The 22,606-nt window shown below is 37.3% G+C and overlaps 1 protein-coding gene across 2 annotated transcripts in view; it reads left to right on the forward strand.

Moving 5' to 3' along the window:
- LOC143038011 (cytochrome P450 2L1-like) overlaps nt 1–22,289 on the forward strand; it is a 56,767-nt gene extending 34,478 nt beyond the window's left edge. For both annotated transcript variants that reach the window (XM_076206846.1, XM_076206856.1), the window contains 4 exons: nt 5,381–5,561; nt 6,230–6,347; nt 19,313–19,454; nt 19,991–22,289. In XM_076206846.1, the coding sequence (XP_076062961.1) occupies nt 5,381–5,561; nt 6,230–6,347; nt 19,313–19,454; nt 19,991–20,169 (620 nt within the window). In that variant the 3' untranslated portion in view covers nt 20,170–22,289. The remainder of the gene's footprint in view (nt 1–5,380; nt 5,562–6,229; nt 6,348–19,312; nt 19,455–19,990) is intronic.
- The last annotated feature ends 317 nt before the right edge of the window (nt 22,290–22,606 follow it).

The following is a 22,606-nucleotide window of genomic DNA, read 5'->3' on the forward strand; positions in this document are numbered from 1 at the left end:
TATTGAATAATTTACAGGTTATAAATAGTTTACATTTTATTTTGGTCATACTAGTTTTGGATACTATTTTATTTTATAATAATTAGAATGTATAGTTATTTCTGCTTATTTATATATTATGGTTATTAATCTAAATTACATAATATATTATGTATGAGTAAAAGGTGTTCTTTGGAATCAGGGGTACTTCACGGTTTGGTGACGTGGAGGAAGAAGTTGGTGGTGTGTGTGTATGTATGTGCGTATGTATGTTGCGATGTAGTTTTCCATTGTGTTGTAATCTGTGGGATTATGGTTAGAATACTCTGCTGTCTTAATATAATGACCTTGTCTATTTGAGTGCCTATACCTTATCACCCCGCACTCTACGTCTCTCCAGAGATCGTAAGTTAAGAAGCCTAATCCTGTTTTTTGAAGTAAATTTCTAAGCCCTTGTATAATTTTTTGTCATTCACCTCACCACAAATGAATCTTGTAGGACGATTTTTTTTAATTAGGTAAAAGCTAAGGGTCTAAAGATCTACGGATTCAGTGGTCCAATGATTCAAGGTGTTTAGGACTTATAAGTCCAGCTACATAAGATCTTAAGGACGTATTGGTCCAAGGGCTTAGATACTTAAGATAGATATAAGAAAAAGTGTAGTATTCTATTAATTTAGAATCAAAACAGTATTCTGTTACTGTACTCCAAAGGTAGGAGTAATAGTACAAGGTAAGCAGAATAAGCTTCGTGTATTTAGTTTATTTAGAGACCGCTTCGGTTTCTTTTGTTGATTTATATTTTCTCTTTGCCGTTTGTATTGCTGAAGGAGCGAAATGACTTGTGAAGGTTGTGTGAATCTGGAGGACCGTCTCAGGATGTGTGAGGAGGAAATTCGTCTTCTCAGGAGTGCGCTCTGTGAGAAGAGTGAATCCTCCCTACAACCCAAAGAGCGTTTCACTTCTTCCCCTCTGCCACTACCGTGAGCGAGTGGCGTTCCGCGGGGTCCAGTTTGTCGATCCCTCGTTCGGTAAGTGGGTGCCCTGTGGAGCAACCGCTGGCTCTAGCCAATAGTTTTGCTCTGCTGGAGGATGAAGTGGCTCGAAATCAGGAGTTCTTGGTGATGGGGAACTCCATGGTGGGAGGCTATGACGACATCCTGCAGCGGAGGACTAAACGACGTTGCAAGCTTGTATGTCAACCGGGTCATGGGATCACCGATTGTGCCCAGACCATCAGGAAGCAAAGACGGACGAACCTGGTTACGATTGTTCATACGGGAAGTAACGATGTGGGTGGGGTGAGATCAGAGGAACTTGTTCAGAATTACAAGGTCCTCCTTCAGGAGATGAAGGAACGTGAGAGCCGTCACGTAGTCTGTGAGATCGTACCGAGGATCTACGCTGGCTCGTGTTGGAACATTAGAGCAACAAAGGATCAATGAGAGGATCACGACTGTGCAAGCAACTTGGATACCTCTTTCTTGATCCTTGGTATCTCTTTTCTAGGCGTCATGACCTTTACGCTTCTGATGGGATCCACTTTACCCGCCGAGGAAAAGATGATTTTACAAACCTCATTGTGGGAGTTTGTAGTGAACTAGTTCCCTTTTCGGGGTAGAAACCCAAAGGGAAGGGGAAATAGAATATACTGGGGAAAACAGGGTAGAGTGTAGCATTAATGTAGAACAATACGCCAGAATAGGACAAAATATATTTTTAGGATATAATGTCAGTAGAGAACGAAATGTTACATTAGGATGTATTGTCAAAGAACAAAATATCACGATGGGATGTAATGACAGTGGAGGACAAAAGATCACGATGGGATGTAATGGTAATGGAGGATAAAATATCACGATGGGATGTAATGATAGTGGAAGACAAAATATCAAGGTAGGATATAATGTCAGTGGAGGACAAAATATAATTTTAGGAAGAGATGCCGGACAGAATGTCAATGAAGGACAAAAATATCACAATGGAATGTAATGACAGTGGAGGACAAAATATCACGATGGGATGTAATGACAGTGGAGGACAAAATATCACGATGGGATGTAATGATAGTGAAGGACAAAATATCACGGTAGGATTTAACGTCACTGGAGGACAGAATACGATTTTAGAAAGGGATGCCGGACAGAATGTCAATGAATGTCGGGAGCTCAGTGTGAAACGCGGTGACGTAGGGGGACAAAGTATACAAAAGTGATCGGATGACCGTGAACGACCAGATGTCTGTGATGTCTGGGAAATGTTAATTTTGATGGGAGAAATATAAATGAGGCATTGAATGCCAAACGTGTCAAAAAGAAATAATCACGAGTTTCTTAAAACCATGTACTTTAATGCTCGTAGTAATAGGAACAAATTCCAAGAAATACAGGCGTATGTCAAAAGCGAAAATCTCGATATGATAGGAATGACCGAGACACTGTTAAATGGTAAAGAGTTTGAACCTGAATTCAATATATCGGGATATAAACACTTTCATCAGGATAGAAACCACAAGAAAGGTTGGGGTGTTCTGTTGTACGTTAAATGCAATGTCCATGCCTGTGTTTTAGAGAAAGTGAAACTGGATGCATATGATAGCTTGTGGGTATAATTAACCCAAACAAATGGACAAAAAATTAATGTAGGTGTAAAATATAGGCCAAAGACATTATCATTAGTTGACGACAAACTGTTATTTCAATAACTGTCTAGTTTCTGCGACCGGGACCTATTAATAATGGGTGATTTCAATTTTACTGACATTGATTGGATGACCCTTGAACATGGCCATGTAGGTAGTCGCTTGATTGATTTTCTGGGTGACAATTACTTAGTTCAGCATGTAAAAGAGCCCACAAGACATGGAAACTTACTCGATCTATTGTTTACTAGCCGCGAAAGCATGATAACCGATGTAGAAGTCGGTGAAACTGTTGCAAATAGTGATCATAACTTAGTTAGATTCAAACTACTAGAATTTTTAGAATAGATACTTGTGTTTCTAAAATACCCGATTTCAGTAAAGCTCAGTTCATAGGACTGTAGATCACATGTGGGAAATATTTCAAAATGCGCTCACTAAGATGATTCATACTTACATTCCTTTTAAGGACAGACGTCCTCCAAATCAAGCTCACCCAAAATGGCTTGACAAAGAAACTGAAAAAAGTATTGCTAAAAAGAGACAGGCTTATAAGAAATACAAGTACTAGGGTTTACTTAATGACTATCAAAGTTATGTATTAATACAGAGAGATTAGAAAGAAAAAAAAAACGAAAATGACAATACGAGATGAATATCGCTGATAAATCCTAAGAGAATCCCAAAGAATTCTATATTTACATTAGAGATAAAAAGGTTGTTAGGAATCACATTGGTCCGCTATTATCTGCTGACCGTCAACTTGAATATTCAAATGAAGGAATGTGTGATATTTTAAACAATTATTTTAGCTCAGTATTCGTAAACGAAACACCTCAAAGTGAACTCCAAACTGAAACCTGTGAAAAGTCTAGGGTAAACTTACTCACTATGGTAAATATAAAAAAATTAAAGAATTAAAAAGTGTATAGAGACACTTAAAGTTAATAAAACACCAGGGCCTGACGGTTGGCATCCAAGAATCTTAAAGGAAATGAAAAATGAGATTGATGTTCCATTAGAAGTTTTCAAGAAATCCATCATATCCGGAGATGTCCCAAGAGAATGGAAGCTAGTTAACGTTACTCCCATGTTCAAAAAAGGTGACAAAATGAAACCAAATAACTACAGACTTCAATCGTAGGAAAAATAATGGAAACTATCATCAGAGATGCTATCGAACATCATTTAGAAAGTAACTGTTTGATAAATGATAGCCAGTATGGTTTCAGACGAAAACGTTCTTGCTTGACTAACTTACTCGAATTCTACAACACAGTTATCTCGATTAATGACAAAAGAAACAATATAGAGTTAATATATCTAGACTTTGCAAAAGCTTTTGATACCGTCCCCCACAAAAGACTACATACCAAATTAGCCTCACACGGAATAAGTGGTAGCCTATTAAGTTGGACTAGTTGAATGACCGAAAATAAAGAGTTGTTTTAAATGGAAAATCTTCTGAATGGAAAACTGTTACAAGTGGAGTTCCTCAGGGTTCCGTTCTTGGGTCACTTCTATTCATAGTGTATATAATGATATAGACCATGGACTAAAATCTACTGTTTCCAAATTTGCTGATGATACAGAATTGGATGAAATGGCAAATGATCACTCAAACCAATTAGATATTCAAGAAGATTTAGATAAAATACAGTAATGATCTGAAAAGTGGCTAATGAAATTTAACACAAGTAAATGCAAGGTTATGCTCATAGGTAAAAATAAGAGTAAGTACGTTTACAAGTTATGTGGAAATTCGTTACAAAAAGTGGATAGTGAAAAGGATCTCGGCGTAATTATCAGTAACGATCTCAAATCATCCAAACAGTATATTTCAGCCTCTGAGAAAGCAAATAAGATTCTAAGGCTGATTGCGCGATCTTTTGACTTCAAAAGTCCATCACTCATTAACGAGCTATATAAATCGTTAGTTCGTCCACATTTGGAATATGCTGTTTCAGTATGGTCACCGAATCTCATTAAAGACATTGACAGATTGGAAAAAGTACAATGGCGAGCCACAAAACTGATTCCAAAATATAAAAAATAAATCATACGAAAATCGATTACAACATATGAATCTGCTTTCCCTAAAAATGCTTAGACTCCGAGGTGGCTTGGTGCAGGTCTTTAAGATTCTAAAAAGAATTGACACCATCAAAAGTAACAATATTTTTACACTGAATGAGAATCCGACGAGAAACAATGGTCTCAAACTATCAGGAAATAGATTTAATTTTGAAGTGGGTAGAAGCAACATCGCCAACCGTGTAGTTAATGACTGGAATAAACTTCCTGCAAAGGCAGTGCAATGGAGTTTAGTTCGAAGCTTTAAGAATCATTTAGATAAACACCTAAGCAAGGTGCTGTAATGACTATCATTTACTTTATATTATTTGTTTATTTGTTTTGTCATAATTTTTCTGTTTATTATCATTTGCTTGATTCTCATTTATTATTAATTATATGTCAATTAATTGTTATTTACTATTTACCTGTTTGTTTATTATTTAACTATATGTATTTATTTTATATTATTTATTATTTACATTATTATATTTTTATTTATTCGTTTATTTATTTATCATTATTATTTTTTTTTTTTTTTTTTTTTTTTTTTTTTTTTTTTTGCACTCGACCTAGATATGGACCAAAAGATCTGTCAGCATGCTCCGCCTTTGTAATCCTTTGTAATTTTGGGGTTTAAATGCTTAAAAACCTAAGATTCTTCTCTCTCTTTGCGTTCTTCCCTAGATCAAGATCTGGTGTCCTCCATCTGGGATCTCTTCGGCGCCGGAAGCCAGACGGTCTCCTACACCCTCCGATGGTTAATCTTCTACATGGCCCGCTACCCGGAAGTCCAGAAGAGGATGCAGCAGGAGATCGATAAAGTGGTTCCTCCAGAGATTCAGCCCTCGTGGGAGGACAAGGCAAAGTGAGGGTCTCTCACCCAAGTTGAGGGGTTGATGTTGTCCTCACTGTGTTGTCTTGTCGGTGTTATCATATTTGTTACCGCTGTTGTATATGTGTTTTCGTCATCGTCATCGTCGTTCGTTATCACACCCATAAACGATCATAATTTTGCCATAAGCCAGCTACGTCAGTCTCCTTCCGTCCAAGTTGGGTCTGACTCGATACACTCTTTAATTTGTTTTATTTCAATTTATATTATTTCATCCTATTCTATCGTATTATATCTAAATTAATTTTATTAATTTAATTTAATTTAATTTAATTTATTCTAATTTAACTTAATTCAATTTAATTCTATCTTATGTGATGAACTGATTGATTGATTTTCTTATCTAATTATGCATCTATTTACTTCTTTACTCGCTTATCTATTTATTCATTCATCTATTTAGTTATCTATTCACTCACTTCGTGCACTGGTGGCGTAATTGAAAGCGTGATGGTCTCGAATTTGATTAGGTGTGGGTTTGAATTCAGCACTTCTCTCCGATTTCCAGCAGTGAAAGTTCGAACCTGCCCCAACAGTCCCCAAAGCGCATAAGAGAGCACAGATGATGGCTTCGGCCACAGTTATTCAGTGCCTCTTGGTGTAGGTTCCTCGTTACAATCTCACCGCGTTTCTTGTTTCAGGATGCCTTACACAGAGGCCACATTGCACGAGCTTCAGAGGATTATCTCCTTAATATCCCTCGGCGTCCAACACTGCACTGCAGAGGACACTGAGTTCCATGGGCACAGGATCCCTAAGGTAAAGTTAAACTTGAAACTCAATGGCAAAAGCCGACAAGACTGTGAGAATCAACACCGTGTGAGATCGAAACCTTTATTGGTACGACGTTTCGCTTGTTACAGCTTTTTCAAGTACAGGCATATGGCAAACACTCTGAGTACATATCGTCGTGGCTATCCCTCTCTCTTCAGAGGATGATGGTCTTCGTTCTGGTCTGAGTGCGGTTATTTGTGCACCCGAAGGTGGCTGATGAGACCAATTCGGTTTATTTCGAATGTTGTTGTTCCTTCGCGAATGGTGGACCTCCAGAAGTTTCGGTCTCTTGCATTTTCTTCCCAGTTGTTGAAGTCGATGTTACACTTTTTCATGTTGGCCTTCAACAGATCCTTGTATCTCTTCTTCTGTCCTCCTTTCTTCCGATTCCCTTCTTTCAGTTGCGAATAGAAAATCTGTTTTAATAAACGGTCGTCGGACATTCGAACAACATGCCCACTCCATCTCAGTTGACTTTTGATGATGTGAACCTCAATGCTTGTTGCTTTGGCTGCTTTCAGGACGCTAACATTAGTTCTTCAGTCTTTCCAACTGATGTTCAGGATACTCCGTAGACATCTTTGATGAGACTTTTCCAACGTGTCCAGATGGCGACGGTACGTTGTCCAAGTTTCGGATGCGTACAGAAGTGTTGGGATGACTACTGCGTTGTACACGGCCATTTTGGTGTCGGTTCTGATATCGTGGTCTTGAAAAATTCTGTTACGGAGACGACCGAAGGCAGTTCCAGCACACTTCAGTCGATGTTGAATCTCATCACATATAGGCCGACGGGGAAGGAACTGGGAGAGGTTATCAGGGAGGGGTGGGTGGTAGGTGGAGAAGGGGACGGGTGGGACTTGGTGGAGATAAAGGAGGATATTTCGGACAGTTTGTTGAAGTGGACTAAGGGGGACATTTCATACATTTGTATAATGCGTGTAACAGATGGATGACGGGTGGGACTTGGTGGAGATAAAGGAGGACATTTCGGACAGTTTGCTGAAGTGGACTAAGGGGTACATTTCAAACATTTGTATAATGCGGGTAACAGATGGATGATAGGAGGGGCGATGTTGAACATGCCTCTGTTCTGCTCAATGGTTTTGAAGCTTTGAATGGCGGCCGCTTCCAGGCATTTCCTCCTCACCCTGTATGGTTCACTAAAAAGAAGCTCTGCGTTATCCCAATCCATCAGGTGGTCGTTGCTGTTCCGGTGGATAACACAGGCGGTGTTATCCACCGGAACACCAACGACCACCTGATATACATATATCCCATATAAGGCCATGGTTGCGTTTTTGCAACAAAAAACGTGGTTCAATTTGTTCATACCTGTATCCTGAATGACAGTTGGTAGAGTTTTTATGACCATGTCAGTGTTCATTTGAGATTTGTAATAATCAAATGCAGCAAAATTTTCGCTTCAAGGATTCTTTGATTCTAGTGCAGTGACTTCTAAAATTGGCTGAGTTTTTCATTCACTATGTCTTCAAGGAAAAAGACATAAGTATCATAAACTATTCATATTATGCTGAAATTTGAATCATGCTCTTATGTTACAGTAATTACTCAAATGATTAAAATAATTATACATTTAATCTAAAGATTCCGAGTACCTCATATCATATCTAGAACATCAAGAAAGATAAAAGTTGCAAAAACGCAACTAGGGTCACCCTAGCCTAAAAACATGTTGTGTTCGTGCAACGGTGGGAATTCTATATAAATGGTCATTTCTGTTTCTGTCTCTGTATGTAGGCAAATATGTTTGTATGTATATATGTATGTATGTATGCACGTATATGTAGGTATGTATGTATATGTGATGAGAACAGGTGTTCATAACATATCTGTGGAAGAATCCTTTTTTATTCTAATTCTCAGTCTTGTTCTTTTCTAACTGCCTATTTATCCATCTATTTATCTCTCTTTATATCTGTATCTCTGTCTATATGTATTTTTGCCTCCCTGCTTCTATATCTCTTTCCCTTGATATTTTTCCTTTTGTGAGTGAGGGCCTTTGTATATATTAACATATATGTAGTGGTCCTTAGGGTACGCAGGGATTAAAACGAAGTTCTGAGTTGACGCTAACTGCAGTTCATTAGACTCGTGCTCCTTTGGTCCCTGTGTAAGGACAGGAATTTTGAAGGGATATTATTTTTGGAATTTCGTTTTATTTATCTGTTTATTTATTTGAGTGTTGACTTGAGAGACGGTTTTACTCAACCAAGAAGCAAAGTAGAAAATAGAGCCTTAATAGACCATGAATTTATTCTATTCTATGTCTGCCTATCAAGATGTGTTGGCAAAGATCCTTACTATAATCATTGAAGAAAAACATACAATAGGAGATAGCTACAAATATATTTCAGCTGATTTTGGTTCAACTGAGTTTCGAGACGACATTAGAATGTTCTCGAACATAGCGGGCGCACCGTAGCTCCGCCCACCCGTGACGTCACTAACACGTTCGGACAGAGGCGTAAACTAAGGCCATTAATTTTAAGAGTAATAGGAAAAATTCCCAACTTTCAGTTCAGGATTCCACTAGAGAAATAGTTTAGGGAGAGATTGTAGCAGCTAGGGGCTCTGTTGAGAAGCGAAATGAAGTTTTACGAAATAATACAACAGGGAGGTTAATAGTTTACCCATAGATACGAACACATAGCAGTCTCGTTCTTTTTGTGCGCAGCTAAAATTTTAATCTGATGCCAAAAACTATTCCGATAACAGGTATGGATACGTTCTGTAAGATTAATGAAAACAAATGTCAATATGTGAGTTAAATGATATAGTGCAGATATAGTAGGTAGATAGTTATTATTATTATTAAGTTTTGAATCTGATGCCAAAAACTATTCCGATAACAGATATGGAAAAAGGGGTTTAAGGGAGTGTACTTCACAAACACTTTGCGTATATACATTAGCTATGAGGGTGTAATCCTTAGAGTACAATTCTGTCTGTGATCGTTCTCTAATAAGAATACGGGGTTGAAGGTAGACACAGTGCTGGAAGTAGACACAATATTGTAAGTAGACTTATACAGTGACCGGAAGGTTGGAGCGTAAATAACCACGTTTTTCCACGTGCCTGTGACCTTACTTATGATGCCCATAAGCAAAAAAAAAAAAAAAAAAAAAAAAAACTGTGTTATTAAATATCTCGCATACCCATATATTTTTCATATTGTAAGGATCAATAGATTGTCTAGTTGGAGAAAACCACAATATACTTTTGTATTTCCTTACTATATTTTTGCTTCAGTGTAATAATTAACACATAGCAGACCTTCACTGATATTCTTTTACTACCCCCACTTGGGCATAGGCCTTTTCGCTACCCAGAACCAACCCCGAACGACCTGAGGAAAGGGGACGGAGTCAGACGTGAATAACAAGGAGCAGTTTCCATTTATGGTCAGATATATCCATATAGACGATTGGGTGGTGGCAGCGTACACCTTGATTTTTTTTATTTCCCAAATCGTTCTTATGTGGGTATCTCTGATCACTCCCATTGGAGGTGCTCTTGGTTAAACACTAAATCAATCGACACCCCCACATTATTAATAATGTGGTGCCGTCGATGGGAGTGATCAGAGATACCCACATAAGAACGATTTGGGAAATAAAAAATCAAGGTACACGCTGCCACCACCCAATCGTCTATATGGATATATCTGACCATAAATGGAAACTGCTCCTTGTTATTCACGTCTGACTCCGTCCCCTTTACTCAGGTCGTTCGGGGTTGGTTCTGGGTAGCGAAAAGGCCTATGCCCAAGTGGGGTAGTAAAAGAATATAAGTGAAGGTTTGCTACGTGTTAATTATTACACTGAAGCAAAAATATAGTAAGGAAATACAAAAGTATATTGTGGTTTTCTCCAACTAGACAATCTATTGATCCTTACAATATGAAAAATATATGGGTATGCGAGATATTTAATAACACAGTTTTTTTTTTTTTTTTGCTTATGGGCATCATAAGTAAGGTCACAGGCACGTGGAAAAACGTAGTTATTTACGCTCCAACCTTCCGGTCACTGTATAAGTCTACTTACAATATTGTGTCTACTTCCAGCACTGTGTCTACCTTCAACCCCGTATTCTTATTAGAGAACGATCACAGACAGAATTGTACTCTAAGGGTTACACCCTCATAGCTAATGTATATACGCAAAGTGTTTGTGAAGTACACTCCCTTAAACCCCTTTTTCCATATCTGTTATCGGAATAGTTTTTGGCATCAGATTAAAATTTTAGCTGCGCACAAAAAGAACGAGACGGCTATGTGTTCGTATCTATGGGTAAACTACTAACCTCCCTGTTATATTATTTCGTAAAACTTCATTTCGCTTCTCAACAGAGCCCCTAGCTGCTACAATCTCTCCCTAAACTATTTCTCTAGTGGAATCCTGAACTGAAAGTTGGGAATTTTTCCTATTACTCTTAAAATTAATGGCCTTAGTTTACGCCTCTGTCCGAACGTGTTAGTGACGTCACGGATGGGCGGAGCTACGGTGCGCCCGCTATGTTCGAGAACATTCTAATGTCGTCTCGAAGCTTTAGTTGAACCAAAATCAGCTGAAATATATTTGTAGCTATCTCCTATTGTATGTTTTTCTTCAATGATTATAGTAAGGATCTTTGCCAACACATCTTGATAGGCAGACATAGAATAGAATAAATTCATGGTCTATTAAGGCTCTATTTTCTACTTTGCTTCTTGGTTGAGTAAAACCGTCTCTCAAGTCAACACTCAAATAAATAAACAGATAAATAAAACGAAATTCCAAAAATAATATCCCTTCAAAATTCCTGTCCTTACACCTGCATTCGTTGACATATTTGGCATGAGCATGGTCAAGTGATGATTTGGCGGCACAATACGTAACTTGTCCCTCCCTCTAACTGCGTATAACCCACTATTGGGCGACTCTTTGACCAATACCAGTTAGAGAGAAGGCGACTTTATCATTGCCGCTCACAAACACACTGTCGACCTTTCCCCTAACGCACCCGCCCAGGTCGACGCCGGAGACGGGGGGAAATTAGTATAAATTATCGTACCGTTACCTTTTGACAGACATACAACGTACAATTTACTCTTTCCACCTCTGATTTTTCACAAGAAAAGTAAGAATACATTTTTACGTCCATGGACGTAACAATACAATTTCATTTGCCATTACAAATCTATGAAATTGTTACACTGATGATAAATTTCTGAATATCCTCAATTCATTCTAATGCAAAATAGGATATATCAGTGTGCAAAGATAGGGTATTAATGCTGTGGATTGACCTGTAATATTGTATTGGAGAGTAGTGAATATGAAAGTCAGGAAATGGTTCATAGAAGAGAAAAACAGAAGGGAAACAGAAAACACGATGGAAGTAGCAGAAAATTAAAAGTATCTTACACAAACATAGATGGCTTAATAACAGACTTGAACGAACTGAATGCTTACCCAAAGGAAAAAGAACCGGACATAATGGGAATTGTTAAGACAAAATTGAAAGGTCCACTACCATCCAACAGTGTAGGACATGGTGCATATAATTATTGGATTAGAAACAGAGAGGTAAAACAAGGGGGTAGAGTTATGTTCCTGACTAAGAAAGATATAAATGTGAGGAATGTCACATATGGAAATAATAGAGTAGAGATGATTATGATGAAAGTGGAGGACAGGGATGGGAAGAGCAGGAAGTTTTTAGTAAATTATGTGCCTCCTAAAACGGCTTCGTGGGAAGAGAGAACACAAAAATATGTTAGAAGACACAAGGATAACACTAAATAAGATAATGGAAGAATATTTATAATGGGTGACTTTAACTGTAAAGAAATCTGCTGGGAAGAGATGACAGTGAAGGGTGGAGACGATCTATGGGGAAATGTACTACTCGATATGATTATAGAACATACAATGACACAATAGATACAAGAGAAAACTAGGTATAGAAACGAGGAAGAACCATCGAGAATGGACCTAATAATCATGTCAAAACCCGAAATAGTGGAGAAGATTGAATATAAGACACCAGTAAGTAAAAGTGACCACATATTGGTTGAACTGGAACTAAATGAGGAAAAATACATAAAAAAAACGAACAATATAGAAAGGGAGGATTGATGTATGGATTTTTTTTTTATCAAATAAGAGAATTCTTTCAAAAAAACAGACTGCGAAAGGATACACAAGGAGAAAACAACAATAGAAGAGAAATGGAATATTTTGACAAAAAATATAAAGGAGTGGAAAAGCATGTTCCAAGACAAAAACAAGAAAAAGGATATGTAAAGTGTTGGTAAAACAAAAGATGTAGCGAGGTAAAAGACAAAAGGTATAAAGATTGGATAAATGGAAAAAAGACAAAAGACCTGAAAAATGGAAAATATATACTAGTTATAGAAATAGATATGTACAAGTGTGCAGAGAAGAAAAAAGAAAATACGAAAAAGATGCCATAGAAAAATATAAAGATCAACCAAAACTATTTTACAGATTTGTAAACAACAAACTCAAAAACAAACAAGAATTAGAGAAACTACGACAAGGAGGAGTTGAATACACAGAGGAAATAGAAATGGCAGAATATATGAACAAGCATTGTAAATCGTGTTTGCGAGGGAGAACATACAACCTAGAGATATCGAGTGGGAGGAGAAAGTCCCCCCTATGAAAGAGATAGAAGTAACAAGGAATGAAATAATGAATCACTTGAGTAATCTCAATGTCAGAAAATCGCATGGACCAGGTGAAATGGTAAACTGGATTTTGAGAGAATGCAGGAATGAACTAACAGACAATTCATTGAAACAGGGAAAAGTTCCAGAAGATTGGAAAAGAGGAAATATAGTGCCAATATATAAAGGGGGAAACAAGGAAGACCCTAATAACTATAGACTGGTCTCTCTTACAAGTACGATAGCTAGAATTTGTGAAAGAATGATCAAAATTAGATGGGTAAGTCATTTGAAAAAAAAAAACGTACTAAATCCAAGACAATTTGGATTTAGACAAGGACGATCATGCGTCACAAACTTAATGTGTTTCTATTCAAGGCTAATAAATGTAATGCAGGAAAGAGATGGATGGGCTGACTGTGCATTTCTAGACCTGAAAAAAACTTTTGATAAGGTGCCACATAAGAAATTGCTAAAGAAATTAGAAACTGCAGGAGGAATACATGGCAAACTGCTGAAATGGATGGAAGACTTCTTGCATGAAAGAAAAATGAGAGTGGTGATAAGAGACAAACATTCTAATTGGGATGAAGTGATTAATGGAGTTCCACAAGGAACAATTCTGGCCCCAATAATGTTTGCTATATATATTGATGATATGGGTAAATGAATTGAAAGTTATATGAGCTTCTTTGCGGACGATGTAAAATTGTTGAAAAAAGTGAATATTGTAGAAGATAGTGAGTCGCTACAGAGTGATCTCAATAAACTATGGGAATGGAGTAGCAAGTGGGAAATGGAATTCAGTATTAAGAAGTGTAGTATAATGGAATTTGGAAGAAACAAAAAAGAATAGTGGGATCATATAAATTGGAAGAGGGAGAAATTAAAAAAGTAGAAAATGAAAATGACCTGGGAGTCACTATTATGAATAATATGTCCTCTGAGAAACATATAAAAAAAAATTGGGAAGCTTATAATTTAATAAGAATAATCAAAGTGGCATTTACATACCTGGACAAAGAAATGGTCAAGAAACTACTGGTCACTTTGATAAGACCAAGATTGGAGTATTCAGCGACGACGTGGTGACCAAGTACAAAACATGTATAACAAAACTTGAAAGAATACAAAGAGCAATTACGAAACTGGCACCAACACTCTCAGAACTATCATGTGAAGAGAGACTAGCAAAACTTGAGCTACAGACATTAGAGGAAAGAAGAGAGAGAGGAGACTTGATATCTATTTATAGAATCATGAAAGGCATAGAAATTATTGATAGAGAGGATCTAGTAAAATGGGATAGTAGAGATACAAGAGGACACGGAAAGAAAATAAAGAAAGACAATTATAGAAGAGACCTGAAAAAAGAACAGCTTTCCCCAAAGGGTAATAGACGTTTGGAAGAAGTTAGATGAGAAAGTGGTGTGTGCAAAAACGATACACGAATTTAAAAACAGTCTAGCTAAATCGAGATATGCAGACCGGGCCACACGAACATAGCTCCCCTTCCCGTAAAATACAACTAGGTAAATGCAACTTGGTAAACACACACACACACACACACACACACACACACACACACACACACACACACACACACACACACACACACACACACACACACACACACACACACACACACACACACACACACACACACACACACACTTTTGTCGGATGGACGGCGAGGATTAGAGTTCTGAAGAAAAAGTGAAATTTTCGTGGACCTCAACGCAAAGGAAGTACCTATTGTATTTACAGGGAAGGGGATAACTCGTGGTGTCGTGGAAAAGTGAGGAAAAAGGAGAAGGGGAGGGATTACTGAGGGAAATGGAAGGAAACGAGGAAGGGGAGGACTTGGTCCAAGAGGCCAGACGTCTTGTAAACAAACGGAAAACCGATGATTCTGGTGATGGGATTAACAAAAATGTAAAGATTAGAAATATAGATAAGAGCAGCACAATGGAAGGTGAGGATAATAATTTCCAGGGATTTAATGAGGGTTGGGGGGATACCAACCTCCCCCAATTGACAAGACTAGAGGAGAAACTTGATAAGATGATCGAACATTGGGAAGACAGGTTCGGTAACGTAACCAACATTGCGCAGAGAGTTGAATAGTTGGAAGAACTAGAGAAGGCGAACAAAATTTAACTAATGAAATAGAAGAATTAAAAAGACAGTTAAAAGAAGTAAAAGAGGAGAATTAAGAATTAAAGAGGAATAATAAAGACAATAAAGAGGCCATAGCAAAAGAAGCACAGGGTTGGAAATAAAATGCAGGAAAACAGTAAAGTTGCATTTACTGACATAATTAAACAGCAAATGAAAGAACAAACTGAAGACTCAGTTATCAAAGTGATGAGACAGAAGGAGAATATAGTAAGAGACTTAGCAGATAAAAAGAAATGTATAATTATATTGGGAATGGAAGAGAAACATAACCTAGATAGAACTTCAAGAATCAGTGAGGAAAAAGAAAAAGTAAGCAGTTTACTAGAATTAGTTCAGAAAGATGAACCTGAAATAATAAAACAAATTGAAGAGATGTTTAGGCTCGGAAAATATAGTACAGATAAGACCAGACCAATTAAGATTAAATTCAGGTCACAAACAATAGCAGAGAATATCTTAGCAAAAACAGGGAAGCTAGCAGCAAGTGAACAATATAAAAAGGTATGGATAAAAAGAGAAATGAATAAAGAGGAAAGAGAGGAAGAAAAAATGAAAAAGAAAGAAGTAAAAAAAAAAAAAAAAAAAAAAAAACGAGACCAGAATGGAGTCAGATAAAGAAGAATTCTACAGGAGAGTAGTGAATATGAAATTGAGGAAATGGACCATAACAGAGGGAAACAAAAAAGAAACAGAGAATACAATAGAAATAACAGAAAGTTAAGAGTGTCCTACACAAATATAGATGGATTAATAATAGGACTGAATGAACTGAACGAGTATCTGAAGGAAAAAGAACCGGACATAATGGCAATTGTAGAGACAAAATTAAAAGGACCACTACCACCCAACAGCATAGGACACAATGCATATAATTATTGGATTAGAAACAGAGAGATAAAACAAGGGGGTGGAGTTATGTTCCTGACTAAGGAGGATATAAACGTGAGGTTTGTCACATATGGAAAGAATAGAGTAGAGATGATTATGATAGAAGTAGGAGACAGAGATAAGAAGAGCAGAAAGTTTGTAATAAACTACGTGCCCCCAAAAACAGCCTCGTGGGAAGAGAGTGAACATAAAAGTATGTTAGAAGACACAAGAATAACATTAAAAAAGATAATAGAAGATGGAGGAAGAATAGTTATGATGGGCGACTTTAATTGCAAAGAAATCTGCTGGGAAGAGATGACCGTAAAGGGTGGAGAAGACTCATGGGGAAATGTTCTACTTGAGATGATTATTGATCACACAATGACACAATGGATTCAGGAGAACGCTACGTATAGAAATGAAGAAGAACCATCGAGACTAGACCTAATAATCACATCAGAACCTGAAATAGTGGAAAAGATAGAATACCAGGCACCAATAAGTAAAAGTGACCACATATTGATAGAACTAGAACTAAATGAGAAAAAATACATGAAAAGAAATGAACAATTTAGAAAAGGAAGATTGATGTATGAAAAAACAAATTTTGATCAAATAAGAGAATTCTTTCAAAATGAAAAATGGGAAAGAATACACAAAGAAGATACAACAGTAGAAGAGAAGAGGAATATTTTGACAAAAAATTATAAAAAAAGGAGTGGAAAAGTATGTCCCAATACAAAAACAAGAAAAAGAATATGTAAAGTGCTGGTACAACAAAAGTTGTAGGGAGTTAAAAGACAAAAGAGACAAAGCTTGGACCAAATGGAAGAAACCCAAAAGACCTGAAAAATGGAAAATATATACTTGTTATAGAAATGAATATGTACAAGCGTGCAGAGAGGAAAAGAGAAAATATGAAAAAGATGTCATAGAAAAATGGAAAGATCAACCAAAACTATTCTAGAGATTTGTAAACAACAAACTGAAAAACAAACAAGATTTGGAGAAATTAAGACAAGAAGGAGTTGAATACACAGAGGAAATAGAAATTGCGGAAATTATGAACAGGCATCAGGCATTTTAAATCAGTGTTTGCAAGGGAGAATATACAACCGGAAGAGATCGAATGGAAGGAGAAAGTCCCCCCCTATGAAAGAAATAGAAGTAACAAAGAATGAAATAATGAAACACTTGAGTAATCTTCATGTTAGAAAATCGCATGGACCAGATGAAATAGCAAACTGGATTTTGAAAGAATGCAGAAATGAACTGGCAGACAAAATACATAGCATAATGAATAGTTCCTTGAAAGAGGGAAAAGTTCCAGAAGATTGAAAAAAAACAACAAATATAGTACCTAAATATAAAGGAGGAAATAAAGAAGATCCTACCAACTATAGACCTCTCTCTCTAACAAGTACAATAGCAAAAAATTGTGAAAGAATTATAAAAAGTAAATGGGTAAAATATTTAGAAAAAACAGCGTGCTAAATCCAAGGCAATTTGGATTCAGATAAGGACGATCATGCGTCACTAATTTAATATGTTTCTATTCAAGGCTAATAGATATAATACAAGAAAGAGATGGATGGGCTGATTGTGCATTTCTAGACAAAGTACCACATATGAAGTTGCTTATGAAAGTACCACATATGAAGTTGCTTATGAAATTAAAAACTGAAGGAGGAATACAGGGCAAACTGCTTAAATGGATGGAAGACTTTTTGCAAGAAAGAAAAATGAGAGTAGTAATAAGAGACAAACACTCAAAATGGGATGACGTAATAAGCGGTGTTCCACAAGGAACAGTTTTGGCCCCAGTAATGTTTGCTATATATATTAATGATATGGATGAAGAAATTAAAAGTTATATGAGCTTCTTTGCAGATGATGCAAAACTATTAAAAAAAGTGAACACGGAGTCACTACAGAATGATCAAAATAAAGTATTGGAATGGAGTAGGTAGTGGGAGATGGAGTTCAACACTAAAAAGTGTAGTATAATGGAATTTGGAAAAAGCAAAAACAGAATAACAGGATCATATAAATTGGGAGAAGAAGGAATAAAAAAATATAAAATGAGAAGGATCTAGGAGTCATTGTTATGAATAATATGTCACCTGAGAAACATATAAATAAGATTTTTTGAGAAACTTATAATTTAATAAGAACAATCAAAGTGGCATTTACATACCTGGATGAAGAAATGGTGAAGAAAATTCTAACCACTCTGATAAGGTCAAGATTGGAATATGCAGCAACGATGTGGTCACCAAGTACAAAAAAAAAGTATAAAAAAACTTGAAAGAATACAAAGAGCAATTACAAAATTGGCACCAACACTCTCAAAACTATCATATGAAGAGAGACTAGCAAACTTTAACTACAGACACTAGAGCAAAGAAGAGAGAGAGGAGATTTGATAGCTATTTACAGAATCATGAAAGGCATAGAAATTATTGATAGAGAGAATCTGATAAAATGGGGTGACAGAAATACAAGAGGGCACGGAAAGAAAATAAAGAAAGACAGCTATAGAAGAGATCTGAAAAAGAACAGCTTTCCTCACAGTGGTGTGTGCAAAAACAATAAATGAATTTAAAAATAGTTTAGATAAAATGAGATATGAAGACGGGACATCACGAGCATAGCTCCCCTTCCCGTAAAATACAACTAGGTAAATACAACTAGGTAAATACACACACACACACACACACACACACACACACACACACACACACACACACACACACACACACACACACACACACACACACACACACACACACACACACACACACACACACACACACACACACACACACACACACACACACACACACACACACACACACACACACACACACACACACACACACACACACACACACACACGCACACACACACACACTAACACACACACACATTATGTAGACATAATAACAATAATAACGTTTTTCAAGCTTTAAAAGAACTAGTAAATCAACTAGTATTTCCCAAGATCTTCAGATTTCAGACTTGAAGCTTGTGTTTTGGTATATGAACTTTTTCATGTGGCATTGGTCTGCAATAAATTATTTTCCGCACCAAGTAACCTCTAGTTTAATGTTGTGAAGAGAAATGCTGGAAATATGTATATACATTTTTTTTTTGACAAGTCTTTTGATTGATTTATTTATTGATTTTCGTCTCGCAGGGAAGCATTTTGTATCCTGTCAGCTTCTGTAGCCACAATGATGAAAAATACTGGGAGAACCCTTCCGAGTTTCAACCTGAACGTTTCCTAGAAAACAATATGTTTGTGACACACAAGAATGGTTTCATGCCCTTTGGTGTAGGTGAGTTGCATTACCTCAAGTCGTGTCCTTAATATACTGAATGCACAAAAAAAAAAAAAAAAAAGGATAAAGAAAGATATTTTGTTTCTCTAATGAAACTATTTATGACGTCATCAAAATTAGTTAATATTGTTATAACACAGTTGATGTCTAATATATTTCGTGTATAGAGTCTTTTAAAATGAATGATTTGTTTATTTCTATTGGTGAATATCTTAGAACGTCATGAATGAAATAAATTACTGACGTGCATTGAATGTTTACATTATTGAGTACATGATATATTTTTCTAAATCGGTGACTAAGGCTCCTTTCACACGTATCGACTTTTCGCCGTACGCCGTCCACGACACGAAGTCGTGCTTGAGAGCACTGTGGGTGTCTTTGAACGCTTTCACACGTGGTCGTGGTCATGGCGCGTGAAAGCGTCCATAGACACCCACGGATATTTGAGTGCATAGCGACGTGTTGTGAACGGCGCACGGCGAAAAGTGGATACGCGTGAAAGGAGTCTCATTGAGATGTGATTTTTTTAGGTCGTCGTCAGTGTCTAGGGGAGTCCCTCGCTCGTATGGAGATCTTTATCTTTGCCACCTCACTCCTGCAGAAGTTGACCTTCTCTCCGGGACCTGACGGAATCTCCCTGAAGCCAATGGACATTCCGATCTTTAACTTACCTAAGGAACAGAAAGTGTTTATCAGTCTTCGTGCATAGGAGGCGAATCAAGTAGAGAAGAAAAGGTAAAAGGTGCAGATGGAGAGATGATAATGGAAGAAAAGGCAGTGAGAGGAAGGTGGGCAGAGTATTTTATGGAGTTGCTAAATGTGAAGGAGGATAGGGAGGGAAAGGTAGTTGTAGTGGGAAGCGCTAAGAAAATGAGTGATGAGTGAGGAAAATGGATGAGAAATAAGGAAGGATGAAGTGAAAGCAGCTATTAAGATGATGAGACCTAGATATGGATCAAAAGGTCCCGACCTAGATATGGATCAAAAGGTCTCCTGTCGGCATGCTCCGCCTTTGTAAATCCTTTGTAATCCTTTGAGAGCAGGTAAGGCACCTAGTCTGGATGGATGCCATGCAGAATGTCTGAAGAAAGGAGGCACAGTTATGATGGACTGGCTGGTGAGGTTATTTAATGTTTGTTTAAGAGAGGGTAGAGTGATGGAGGACTGGAGGAGTGCCTGTATAGTTCCGCTTTACAAGGGAAAGGGGGACAAGTGTGAGTGTAGTAGTTTCAGAGGAGTCAGCTTGTTAAGTGTAGTTGGGAAGGCTTATGGGAGGGTCTTGATTGAGAGGATTAGGAGAGGAACAGAGGGAGTAATTGGTGAGGAACAGTGTGGGTTTAGGACAGTGAGGGGTTGTGTAGATCAGATTTTTGTGGTAAGACAGATATGTGAGAAAGCTATAAGAAAAGGTAAGGATTTTTTGGGGGCTTTTATGGATCTGGAAAAGGCTTATGACAGGGTAGACAGGACGGCACTGTGGGAGGTACTGCAGATATATGGGATAGGAGGAAAGCTGTTAAGAGAAGTCAAGAGTTTTTACAAGAGTATTAAAGCTTATGTTAGGATTAGAAATGGAGAGAGTGAGTGGTTTGAGGTAAAGGTGGGACTTCGTCAGGGATGTGTTATGTCGCCCTGGCTGTTCAGTCTTTACATGGATGGGGTGGTGCGAGAGGTGAATGCAAGGGTAGTGGGTCAGGGGTTGGAGATGATTAAAGAAAATTGAGAAAAGTGGGAAATAAGCCAGTTGTTTGTTGACGACACTGCGCTTGTAGCAGGATCAGGAAAGGGATTGAGGAAGTTAGTGACAGAGTTTGAGAAGGTGTGTGAAAGAAGGAAGCTGAAGATAAATGTGGACAAAAGTAAGGTGATGAGATGTACAAGGGGAGAGAGTGACAGCAAGCTGGAAGTGAGCATTAAGGGTGAAAGACTGGAGGAAGTGGATAGTTTTAGATACTTGAGTGCGAACGTGTTAGGAAAGGGAGGAGTGGGGGTGGAGGCAGAAAGTAGATTGACAGAAGCGAGTAAATGCCTTAGTGGATTGAAAAGTGAAATGCGAAATTGACATCTAGGAATGGATGCTAAGAGGAGGTTATATGAAGGAGTGATTGTGCCAACAGCATTGTACTGGGCAGAAACATGGAACATGAAAGAGAAAAAGAGAAAGAGTTTGAGTGTGTTTCAGACGAAATGTCTGAGACGTATGATAGGGGTTACTAGCCTGGATAGAGTTGAGAAATGAGGAGGTGAGGAGGAGAACATGGACACATGGAAAGAATGAGTGAAGAAAGATTAGTAAAAGAAGTGTGGAAGGTAGAGATGGAAGGAGTGAATATGACGGGGCGTCCTAGGATGAGATGGATGGGGCATTACAAAAGAGAGGAATGTCTGTTGAGGAAGGACGGGAGAGGACAGAAGATAGGGGTGAATGGAGAGGGGTTGTGTATAGATGATGCTGTGATGCATGAGGGGGAGTGGGTGGGGGATGGGGGGTGGTGAAGTATGTATGAGAAAAAAATTGACGCAGCCCGAAGGGATTTCTCCCCGTCTTCTCCTTTTCTCCATGAGGGGACGGAGAGGGGGGGGGGGAGTGGTCGCTGAATTTATGAAGCGGCCTTGCTATGGAAGTCCTGTGCGACACTGCTTCTGACCCAGGGCAGTGGACAGGATGCAGGGATGACCCGTTATCAAGAAGGTGGCAAGATAAGAGGGAGGGAGGAGGGTGGAGTGGAGTGGAATATATAGGAAATGGAATGAGTGGGAGTGGTTTCTATGCCTTTTTCTTTTTGGCTACCCCCGTGTACGGGGAAAAAGCCTTTGGTATATGTATGATGTACTGTTATTATTATTATTATTATTATCATTATTATTATTATTATTATCATTATTATTATTATTATTATTATTATTATTATTATTATTATTATTATTATTATTATTATTATTATTATTATTATTATTATTATTATTATTATTATTATTATTATTATTATTATTATTATTATCATATTATTATCAATACTATTATTATTGTTATTATTATTATTGTTATTATTATTATTATTATTATTATTATTATTATTATTATTATTATTATTATTATTATTATTATTATTATTATTATTATTATTATTATTATTATTATTATT

Source organism: Oratosquilla oratoria, chromosome 2, assembly GCF_046742065.1.
Source record: "Oratosquilla oratoria isolate Oo_2021 chromosome 2, ASM4674206v1, whole genome shotgun sequence".
Lineage (NCBI taxonomy): Eukaryota > Metazoa > Arthropoda > Malacostraca > Stomatopoda > Squillidae > Oratosquilla > Oratosquilla oratoria.